The 12,443-nt window shown below is 35.5% G+C and overlaps 1 protein-coding gene across 3 annotated transcripts in view; it reads left to right on the top strand.

Moving 5' to 3' along the window:
* The first annotated feature begins 68 nt into the window (after positions 1–68).
* The window catches only part of LOC145249463 (MOB kinase activator 1B), a 155,115-nt gene continuing 142,740 nt past the window's right edge, over positions 69–12,443 (top strand). For 2 of the 3 annotated variants that reach the window (XM_080111033.1, XM_080111029.1), the window contains exon 1: positions 69–255. In XM_080111033.1, the coding sequence (XP_079967159.1) occupies positions 242–255 (14 nt within the window). In that variant the 5' untranslated portion in view covers positions 69–241. The remainder of the gene's footprint in view (positions 256–12,443) is intronic. The other variant, XM_080111031.1, reaches the window with a different exon arrangement.

Below are 12,443 nucleotides of genomic sequence, written 5' to 3'. Positions count from 1 at the left end.
ATATTATTAAAATATAAAAGTAAACTTTATTAATGAAAAAACAACAAAAAAAAAAACAACTAATAAGCATAACTTCCGGTTTAAGCCATGTTATTATTATTTTTATTATTTACTTCCTATGAAATGTCCTTTGTCATCGACTTGTTATCCGCATCATCTGCTATTCGCGTTTCTAACAACAAATTTTGGCCGATTAGGGATTTCTGAATTTTCGATCTGTATGTTTCATTCCGATTGAACAATGAGCTTTTTATTGTAAGTAAACATTTGTCTTGTAATTTAGCCTCCATCAAATGCGATGTTTACATCGCTCCCCCTCCTTATTTACATTTTTTTTTTACTTATATTATAAAAGAAGGAAATATACAACGCAGACTGCAATTTCCGCTTGATTTTTTTTAATTAATTTTTTTTTTACATTCTTTATTGATAGTATTATTTGTAATTATTTACACATTTGAATAAAAAAAAAAAGAGACATAATTGTATATGTTCGTGTATGTTCGGTCAACGTCGGGCAGACCACTTGTTAATTCGATGGTTTTTACTTGTTAACGTTTCTTAAAATTTTTTTTTTTTTTTGCACAAACCAGATTTCTTTTCTTGCATGGTTAATTATCTACAAAAGTTTGGTAACGACTCCACAGTAATAAAAAAAATAAAAATAAAAAATTGAATCAAATCAAAAAAACTTTATTTAGAACTTAAACTAGTGGGAAGAGGTTGTATGGTTGATTCCTATTTCAGTCACGTAATTTATTTAGAGTGAAATTGACTTTAACATTACTTTTTAATAAGTTAGTTTTACTTTAAAACCTTTTTTTTAGTTAAAAAAAAAATTAAGATAACATTAAAAATACTAAGCTTATAGCAATTTCATCGTATACGTAAAACGCCCAAAAAAAGCAAAAAAAAAAAAAACACTTGGAAAAATATAGTCGCCATCTTTACAAAAACAGGAATATTAGGCTAGTTAAGGAAGCACTTACTGAAGCTCTTAATCTTGTCCTTTAACTAGAAAAATAGGGTACTAGTGCAGAGAGTGATCCGGACGTAAATAATAACGTTATTATTTAAAAAGCCATTCTTAACATGGGGAGGGTGTTTTGTACCTATTCTAAGAATAGGCTATTCTTTACTTCACCCTTACAATTGAATTAAAAACATATCATAAAACTTTAATTAAACTTGGAAATACGATTTAAAAAATGGCGCGGATTTACTCTCTGTACTAGCACCAAAAATAGATATACGGAACGAAGATATATTCCAAAAATGACGTAAATTGATAAAGTAGTTTTTTAACTACAAAAAAAGAAGATTAAGAATTTTAGCGATTTTAATAATGTATCTTCTCTCTTCTCTCTCTATATATATAAAAGCCAAACGTCTGTGTGTATGTATGTATGTTTGTTTGTAACGCTAAAACTTTTGAAAGACGGAACCAAACTTGACAAATTTGGTATCATATCGAAGCCCCATCACCCGGATGACAAATATCGAAATTTCACGTCAAACGGACCACTAGAAGTTGGTCAACTGATCAGTTATCTTCGAGGGGGGCCCAAAAAAACCTGTCATTATCTTCTATATATATAAAAGACAAATGTTTGTTTGTAACGCTAAAACTTGAGATGAAAGATTCCTCTCCCCTAAGAATAAAACATATGTTCAATATCTGCTTTTGTTTTTTCATTGTTTATACGGTCCCGAGCAACGCCGGGTAGCCCTGCTAGTCTATTATAAGTCTGATTTTGATCTCGATAGTTCGAATTGAGTTGTCCCCCTTTATCATGGCTGATTAGTGATTAAATCACTGTCTACTGGCTCGCTTATTCTTAAAATTTGATTTTCTTATTAAAAAAAAGTGATTTTTGGAATATGACATCTTTGCTTCGTTGCTAGTATACGTATTAATTTTTTTATTGTTACGTGTAATTCTAAGTAAGCTCGAAATAGTCGAGGCTAACCCCCATAAAATTGAAAAAAAAAGAAAAGAAATTTAATTATTTTCATTTTAGTGGAGTTCCAACTGCACAAAAAAAAAACTAATTAACCCTTCCCATGCTAAGAATGGCTTTCCAAATTTGCTTAGGAATGTTAAAATGTAGAAATGCCAAAAGTCTGCTCTGAATATTTATAAAATGAAAACCGGTGGGTTTTTGTTTTGTTTTGTTTTTGTATTTTTTTTAGTTTTGAAAATTTGAAACGTTTATGATTTAAATATTTGCTGATTTTACAAATTTTTCTTTTCTACCAAACTGGATATATTTTTCGTGTTTTTATTCAATATAATATGTTTATTCAGCTCGACAACCATACAGTGCTTACCGATGTATTGGAAAATTAAAGATGGCGTCTCACTCCCTCTTTAACACGGTAAGTTTGGGAAAAGGTGTTATAAATAAAAAACTAGACAACATACTATTAAAAACCCGCCGAATATATGTCAACCTATGTCACGGTAACATATATTGAGCGAGTTTTAACAGTATTTTATCCAGTTTTTATTTATAATACCGTTTCCTAAACTTACCGTGTTAAAGAGAGTCAGACGCCATCTTGAATTTTCCAATACATCGGTAAACACTGTATGGTTTTCGAGCTGAATAAACATGTTATATTGAATAAAAACACGAAAAATATATCCAGTTTGGTAGAAAAGTAACTTATCTTGCCTTTGGTAACATTTATTTGTTATATATTTGTTTTTTGATAACTTTTTCGAATCTATGTGTACAGTAATACAAACCCGAAATAGTAATTTACCGAGATTTCAACATCTAAAATTGAACTTTGATTCTAAATTGTAATCCATCAAGAACATTTTCTTATCAACAATAATTTACTATTTTAAAGTTAGTGCCGAGTATATTTTAACTTGGTTTTTGTTTTTAAATTTGTTAAATTCATTAAAAAAGTTTTGGATATAAAAAGAATGTTTTTTGTCAAAAAAGTTTATTACGTATGTATTTAGTGTTTAATAACAATTAAAAAAGAAAGAAAACTGTAAAGCTTGAAAAGGGTAACATGGCCGCCAGCAATGAAAACCTTGAACTAAAGCTAGATTCTGCACAAAATCAACAGAGATTAGATCATTCCTGTAATGTATCCCTGTTGATTTTGTGGTGAGAGTTTAGTTCTGTGCAGTTCTAGGAGGTCCACTCTCCCAGGTTTTGCCTTCTCTCTATGAGAAGGGATTAGTTTATTGCTTATCACCTGAGGCGTCCTCATCAGGGAATTCTGACGGGGTTGCCCAGGCACGTTTTGCAGGTCAGATTGTCTCTCCTTGGGGACGTTGACTTCTTAATCACATTTTCTGATTCTGGTGTCTAAGTTCTTGCAGTTGGAGAAAAACTAAATATTATGAGTATTTAATTTCAATACAATAAATACAATTTAATGCTATTAAGTTTTATGCAAAATGTGGGCAAAAAATCGGGCAAAAAATCAGGCAAAATAGGGAAGACATTTCAACTGTCCCTTGAAACTATTTATTTATTTATTTTTTACATGGAGTTCACCACTTATCAAGGCCCAATGGCCACTCGGGGATAAGGGTTATTATGTGTACGGTACTCAATGGGACAGTGTAGCAATAGTATTGGAGAATTGATAAGGTGTCATTACTTGGGGGGGGGGGTCATCAGGAATTTGTTTGTGTTGGACTTGAAGACATCCAGGTTGAAGTCGGGAGGGAAACAGGCAAGCGGAACAGAGTTCCACAGGCGTGCAGTTCTAAGAAAGAAGCTTTGTTCATGAAATCTATGTTTTGATTTAGGCACAGATAAGAAGTGGGGAAAATTATTGACCGTGGTTTCAGCTAGTCGGGTGTTTTTTGAAAAAGATTAGCGAGGGGGGACCAGAGAATGGAGCTCAGACGAGCACTTGCCATGAAAATAACGATAGAACAAAGACAGGCTCATTAGGTCTCTTCTGTGGGAAAGAGGTTGCAGGGAAGAGAAAAGGGCATCCCCCACAAAGCCACGAAGTCTATTTTGTACTCTGTCAAGGCAGGATAGGCTGTTTTTAGCAGCTCCTGCCCAGATGTGGCAGCAGTACTCCATCTTTGGACATACTTGGCTCTTATATAGATAGAGAATTGCATCATTAGTGAGATATCTTCTGGAGTGGTAAAAGGATCCCACCATTTTCCCAGCGACCTTGACAATAGACTTGATGTATGTGTTCTATTTAAGATCAGGAGTAAAGATCAAACCCAGAAGCTTATCAAAACATGGGGCCTCCCCTAGACGAGAGCCATCCATTTCAATCGATGCCAGATGGAGATCAGAGCGTTTATTATGTAGAGATAGGAGCTTGGTCTTAGATGCTTTAAAGGTAACCAGCCACCTCTTTCCCCACTGTACCATGCGCTCAAGATCAGAGGAGGGAGAATCAGAGAGAACATCATCATTTACGGCCTTTGATGTGTTGCCATAGATAGTCGTGTCATCAGCATAGATGTCAATGAAAGATTTTAGTATGTGTTTTGGGAGATCACTGATGTAGATCAGGAAGAGAATTGGGCCCAGTATGGACCCCCTGAGGGACACCAGCATTAATACTGTGGGCCTCTGATTTCTGCCCATCAACCACTACTCTTATGAGCCTATCAGAGAGAAATGATTTAATGATCGAGAAAACATTTCCAGTTATACCGTAGCTGGAAATCTTGTGTAGTAGGCCTTTATGCCAAACCTTATCGAAGGCCTTTGATATGCCTAGAAATGAAGCCTTTGTCGAGAGATTCGCTAATCCTATGAGATATAACCGTTAGCACATCTGCTGTAGATCTAGCAGAACGGAAACCATATTGCGTGTCGCTAAGAAGGTTATTTCTGCTGAGGTGATTGACTACTTCTCTATTTATTGTGGATTCCAGCAACTTACGCATGACACACAGGAGACTTATTGGTCTGTACTGAGAAGGGGATGACTTATCACCTGAATTCTTAAATACAGGGCATATTGATGAGGTTTTCCAGGGTGTTGGGAAGCACTTCTCCTTAAGGCAACGCTTAAACAGTTTGGTAAGTATGGGGGCAAGTTCTGGTTGTAATCTTTTTAACACTATAATTGGAATACCGTCAGGACCAGTTGCTTTACTGGAGTCAAGGTTCTTGATTAGTTTGGCGCCCTCACACACAGATATTTGTATGTTGCATAGCGTGTTGTCTGTTATAGGAGGGAATACGGGGAGTTGATGGCCTTCGTCGCACAGGGTAGAATTTGCCGCAAAGTTTTTGGCAAATAGTTTGGCCTTGTCGGATGCTGTCGAGATGACCTCTGGTCCATTGATGATGGTTGGGATAGAACACACGTTTCTGTTCAGGATCCTATTTGTTATTTGCCAGAACTGGTGGGAACCAAGCCGCTGCTCAGCTACTTTGGATTTAACGGATTGAGCATATAGTTCTCTTGCATTCTTTATTACTCTTTTACAGTGCTTGCTGGCGGTCCTGAAAGCAGCTTTAGTTTCAGTGCATCTATTACGTTGGTAGCTACGGAAAAAGTGATTTCTGTGTGCGATGGCAGCAGCACATTCAGGGGAGAACCATAGCTGGCTGTTAGGTTTTTGGTAGAATTTTTTGGATGGTATGAATTGGTCTCTGCGTACAAGTAACCATTCAATCAGGTCTGATACTATAGAGGACACATCCTTTTTAAACATGGAATGCAGAGGTAGGTCAGATATGAATGTACGGAAGCTATCCCAGTCCGCCATAAAGTATCGGTATACAGTATGGTGGACAGGTACGTCTGTAGATTTATTATATTTCATTTTTATCTTAACTGATACGACGCAGTGGTCGGAGGATCCCGGAGGAGATAGAACGGAACATGAGCATAGCTCAGGGGAAGTGGATAGAAAAAGGTCTAGAAGGCTTGCGTACTGACCGGTAGTATCGGGCACACGGGTGGGCTCGCAAATAATCTGAGTGAGGTCATAGGCAATGGCAAAATCATGACAGAAATTCCCCTCATCATCAGTCTTATTTGAGTGGGTCAGCCATTCCACATTATGGACATTGAAGTCACCGCAAATGTGAATGTTAGCCGAGGGATGAGCAGACAGGATGTGGTGAATTTTCTCTGATATACTCTTAAAGACAGTAACTCCGCTGTTCTGGGGGTGATAGAGGGCAAATATAAATGCGGTGGTGTAAGCAAGTGCAACCCGGAAGCACATATAAGGTAGATTAGGGTTTTCTCTGGAGATATCCATGCCACATGGGAAGCCATCTTTAATGTAGGCACATATTCCATGCCCGTGGCGATCTTGGGGGTCAGATTTAGATGTTAATTCTCACCCACTGCAGGAACTTAGACACCAGGGTCAGAAAGTGGGATAAGGAAGTCAGCGCCCCCGAGGAGGGACACTCTAACCTGTAAAAAGTGCCTGGGCAGCCCCCCCCCCCGTCGGCATTCTCTGGTGAGGGCGCCTCAGGCGATTAGCAATAAACTAACCCCTTCTCAAAGAGAGAAGACAAAGCCTGGGAGGGTGGACCTCCTAGAACTGTATAGATCTAAATACCCACTACAAAATCAACAGGGATTGGAATATTACAGGAATGGCCTAATTACTGTTGATTTTGGAGACCCAGGATAAAAATCCCTCACATTAAATAAACAAAATGAACATAAAATTTAGAGATATAAACACAAATATAACTGAACGGCAAAATCCACATTGCACTCTGTTTATTAATTTACCTGTCACTTGCCACAAGGGCTGGTTGTTATACGGGATCGAATGTGGACATTTTTTTTGAATACTGCAAAGCTGCTGTGCTGGATCAGATCCCCTTGTAATTGAAACTCTTCCCTCAACTATTCTACATCTACTAACCCAAGAATGCATGAGAGTTCTTGGGTTAGTCAGTGTGGAGCAGTTGGGAGGAGGGGAAAGCGCCTAACAGTAATAAAAACACAGTTTTGTTGCTCTTGTTTGAGAGAAAAAAAAAACAAGTTGAGCAATTTAATTGGGTTGAAGTATTAGTTAGGTGACTAAAATTTACTTTGTGCTTTTGTTCCTTAGAGGATATCGAATTCTCGCTTTCTTTCTCTCTCTCTCAAACTGATTGTCTGAGGTAGCGCTCAAGAGCCAGTTTTTTTTATTGAGAACTTTTACTTGGGTTGATTACTCTGATTGGCTAACCAATCACGGACATACATTTTCTGCTACTTTATAATTGGTCAGTCAATGAAGGTCTTCATTTCACCTATGTAGAAGGATATTTGTGTTCAGCAACAAAATGTAGGCTTGATCTTAATCTGGAAATAGTATGCTTTACTACTTGTTCATATATATAAGAATATCCTCAGATATGACAGGTAGACTTCGTAATGAATCATGAACAAAGTTTTGTAAATGGTTAAATATTTGCAATTCATGATTGAAATCGTTTATTCCGAAATTATTGTTAGATAATTCAGCTTTCGAATCGAGTATGACAAGTGCACCTCTGTGACCTTTTTTTAACGTGAATTTCCTACCATGAGCAGATACAGCATAATCATGCTTGGCACACCAGTTCCCATCAGATCACTGAAGTTAAGCAACAATGAGCCTGGCCAGTACCAGATGGGTGAATATTTGAAACTTCCAGGTGCTGTATGTGCTCTTCGATTATTTCAGTATTGTTTCCAGTCATCCTGGACTTCTCCTTGCCACTGGATTCTAGCAGTGCTAATTCAGGAGAGGTGGGGTTGTGTTTGTGCAACCCTTGCCTCACAATTGCACGTGCAGCTGCCCATACAGGGGTATCCTTTATCTTTCATGATTGAACGGAGGCATCGAGCCAAACAAAATTATAAACTCTTAAGCCAGAAGTGCCTTCTTAAAGTAAACAGCAAATGTCTCCAAGGGAGATAACTCAAGCTTTCTTTTAAAAGAAGGAAGTAGGGATGATCATGTAAATGTGGTGGCAGGGCTATGGATAAGTTTTGCTGCTGTATTCCATTAATTAGCTTTAAAATGGACTGAGTAGATACGCTTGTTACGTGTGTACCATATTACATGGGTGTCTCTTTTGTGTTATTATATACAATCTTTATGCAAGCGTTAAAAAATAATTACTTCATACAAATCATTATTTTGTCTTTTTTTGACTAGCTTGATTCTATTGTTGACAATGAATCAGGGACTCATAGAAGAAATCGCTTGAAACTAATACTAGTACTAGCAGATATTCAGCTCCCAGGTCAACTCTTTCTGATTGCTTGAAGTCCAGTTCTGGTAACCAATCAAGATTGAGTATTTTGATAGAATTGATCAATCAGCATTAAATATTTCACAGAGATCAAATATTTTATAGAGATTGTTTCTCTACTGTTGTTGATGATGATGATGATGATGATGATGAGCATCATTCATTTGTTTCTTATGAATCATATGATTCTGGTGTTGGCATTCGTTTTCTCTGATATCTTTCTAGTTAGAATTCTTTCTAGAAAGATATCTGGTATTTACAGAAAGGACCATGTGAAAGTTGTTAACATCTCTAAGTGTTTTTTTTTTTTTTTTTTTTTTTTTTTTTTGGAATGGACTGGATTTGAACTTTGCACACTCAGATTGTCAGTCTGTATCGTTAACCACTTAGCCACCATCACTTCCCTGTTGTTGTTGTTGTTGAACATCATTCATGATGATGATTTTGTTGCCGTTCATCTCCATGATATTTTTCTATTAAGAATTTGGTAAAACTTGTGGAGAACGCTGTTTTACAGTTGTTTTAAAAATGTAACAGAAATTTAAATTTTCATTCTGTTTTAATCTTTCATTTCATTTTTTTTTATTTTTTAAATTGTGCATGCGGCAAAAATTATATTTTAAAAAAATGGATAGCACAACCATCGATATGTGCACAATTTGCAAATATAAGAATTTTTCTGCAAAAGTAAACTTTTGAGAACAAGAAGATTTAAGTAGTAGGTTTCGGGTATGCTGACAAGGTTGGGAGTGTCTATTCCAAAAGCCGTTTTTAACATAGGGAGGTTGGGTGGGGGGTTCATTTGTTGTAAGCATACCCGCAAACCTATAAACATTGACATTTCCAATGTAAACGGTAAGTTGGACTTGGGCGAAAAATAAAAATACCAAAAAAGGTATAGCAAATTTACTTTTTGTGTTTAAAAATTAAATTATTTTTGTTTTTGCTAATAAAATTTTATTTTCATAAAAAAATCTTTCCTTTTTATTTCATATATATATAACGTACGATTGTTGAATTTTATTCTTTCAATTTTTTTTTTGGGGGGGGGCATGTGCAATTTTACAAAAGATTAAAATGGAACAAAATTTAAATTTCCATTCCATTTTTAAAACAACTGTAAAACAGTGTTCTCCGCAAGTTTTACTAAATTCTTTTTTGGAGAAAAATATTGGGTACTTATGTAACATAGCGTAGGTGTGCATATGCAAATGCATGAAAAATGATGTCACCTGTAGGTGAAAATAAAGGAAGCTTATGTTAGCGGTATGGATAACGTTGGAGAAGTCATACATGGTAGACTGTTAGGTGGAGGAAATTTGAAGGTTATTTAAGAAAATGAAAAAGCAAAAACTCCCACAATAAAAAAAAAAAAACGCAACAAACGAATCTGAGTATACAATGAACAGTATAACATATCTACCATTAAGACTGTCTATAGCAATAAACTGACTTTATTGCTAAAATAAAAGTATCCCGTTTCAGTTTGATGAATTTAAACACACAGTACAAGCAAACATCAAAGACTATCCAATGTATTTTGATTTGCATGGCTTTGTAACATATTGTTGACATTTAAAACCTTTGGACAACAAAGCTGAGGCATTTCGGCATTACTCAGTGAAATGTCTGAAAAAAAACTGCATTCTCATTATTGAAACAGTTAACTGAGTTTTTTTTTTTCTCCCCTTTCAATGTATTAAAACTTTGTATTTAAATATTTAAAAAAATAGGTTGGAATTCCTTTTCTTTTTTTTTTTTTTTCTTTTTTTTTTTTTAAAGAAAAAAAGAAAAGAATTTTATTTGTTCATGTTTTTGTGAACTTTTTTTTTTTATTTTACCTTATTGCAGGTTCTAAATTCTTGTGAAGAATTTTTTGCTCAGTATATGAAGGAGCATAACATAACGCAGACACGTATATGCAAATACATGTGAAATGACATCACCTGTAGGGAAAAATAAAGACTTTAAAAAGGAAGATCATGTTAGAGGCGTGGGTGATGTTCAAGAAGTCATGCGTGGTGGGAGAATGAAAAAATAAATGCCTTTGTACAACAAAAACATCAAGTTGAAGTTCTTTTCTATTCGTCTTTTTTTCATTACATTTTCACACCAAACAAGGCACATTGCAACTTTGGTGTAGGGGGCTACTATCAGGGACATGAGCTACTTAAATAGTTGGGCAGCAAGATGTCGGTTCACAACATTACACTGGAACTTATGCATGTCAGTACAGTTGGGGAAGCAGGGAGCTGGAATGGAAGTCCAAAGTCTAGCGGTTCTGGGGAAGAAACTACTGGAGTAGAAAGCTCTCTTACATCTAGGGATCTCTGTGTAGGGGTGAAATTTAGCTGCTTGTCGGGTTTGTCGAGGGTATTTACGTCGTGGAGGCACAAGTGCTTGCAGTTCGTCAGAGTATTCACCATTGCGACTGAGGCTACACAACATGTTGGGTTTACATGCGTAAACATGGTGTGTCATGTTACTTACAGGAGGGATGATGTGAAGGGTTCTAACATCCCTAAATGAAAGTGTTCCTGTGGAATGAACTGGATTCGAACTTTGCACATTCAAGCTGCCAGTTCACATCATTAACCACTGAACCATCGTTACCTCGCTGTTGTTTCCACACCAACAATAAATTTGCCAAAGTAAAAGTCTTTGTCATAATAGAATCTGTTTGATTTTATGGCATATCAACTTTTTTTTTCTATATGTAACATAATATCCATTGGAAACTATTCATTGTCCAGAATTTTCTATTTTCTAATGGATACACCTCCTCCTCAAGCTTTGATCAAAATTTAATGAAACTTGGAGGAGGCGTGGTCTCATACCTTTCCCAATGGTATTAAAATTTACAAAATGATGAATACAGTCAATCCAACTGGATTTCAACTTTCCTCAAACAATTACATAGTCTGCCACCATATGTATTAGGCTACTCACCCCCACCCCTTCATAAAGGGAATTTAAGTAGGAGGTACAACGAATGTGGAGAGAGTCCAAAGTGTTTATGCGGTAATTCCATTATAGCCATTCACCCCTTATCAATAAGAAAAGGTGATTGACGCTACAGCTATCAACAAATATTGATTGCAACAAAAATAGTGTATTACCAAACAGGTTTAAACAAGTCGTAACAACACACAATTATGTACATTTGAGAAGGCAGTCTGTACAAAGTGACATTTCTAACTCTTGTGGATGGTAAGGGGGGGATACACTTGAAAAACACGTCAGAAGTCATTTTGATTCTTCTGCTTCTCCAGGTTGAGATATAGGTTAATTAAATTAATGAGTCTTGAAATATAGTTTTGGAAATTTAAGAACGCATAAAAGGAGAGTAGACAGTGGAATTTGGGTTTACTTTCGTCAGCCTCGTAATTCCCTTGTTTTGTCATGTTGACCTCGCATTCCATGAGCAATGTTTGTGACAAAGGAGGAAGAATTGCTGTTTTCAAGGTTACAATCTATCAATCTAACACTTATCATTGGCTAGTTTTTGATTTTGAATAGTATATATATATTTAGTTCCTTGCAGCAAGTAGCTTCATGCCTTAGTGATTTCCATAAAAAAAAAAAAAAATTAATATTTCCAATTTTTGCAGAAGTGTTTCCCAGTTTGGCCATTTTAAGGCAAAATTTAATGAATTTGATTTCTGCAAATTTGTATGAATTATTTTTTTTTTTTAAATTTGAAAATCGGAAATGTGTGTCATAATTAATGTTGGGATGATTAATCAGAAAATTGGAACTTTTTGAGGTATCAGAATTGGAAAAATTAGCTTTAGGTCTTGAGGGATATATATATATATATATATATATATATATATATATATAATGTTTTGATCTCACTATATATTAAATTTAATATAATAAACGACAAAGAATTGTATATATAATAATAAATACGTAATCTGCATGAATTAAGATATCATCCGGGCGGCCAGCTAGTCTAATATATAAAAGGCTATATGTATTTCTGTCTCCATATTTTCAAACTCTATCTCCACTGAAACTAAAAGTTGCAGAGCGGCACTAGGGGCCTCAAATGATTAGATGTTTTTCGGATCGTTCTTTTATAGGTCTTTAACCGGTTAAAATAGATTTTAAGGGGTCAAAATTGAAAATATCGTTATATATTTTGTACATTAATCTTAGTTTATTTTTATCAGTTCATATGCATGTCACATTGGTACAGTGGTAACGTCACTTGCTTTGAAT

The sequence above is a fragment of the Euprymna scolopes genome, chromosome 28 (genome assembly GCF_053919585.1).
Source record: "Euprymna scolopes isolate OS-2025 chromosome 28, ASM5391958v1, whole genome shotgun sequence".
Classification (NCBI taxonomy): domain Eukaryota; kingdom Metazoa; phylum Mollusca; class Cephalopoda; order Sepiida; family Sepiolidae; genus Euprymna; species Euprymna scolopes.
This window is presented reverse-complemented; position numbering and strand designations above follow the sequence as displayed.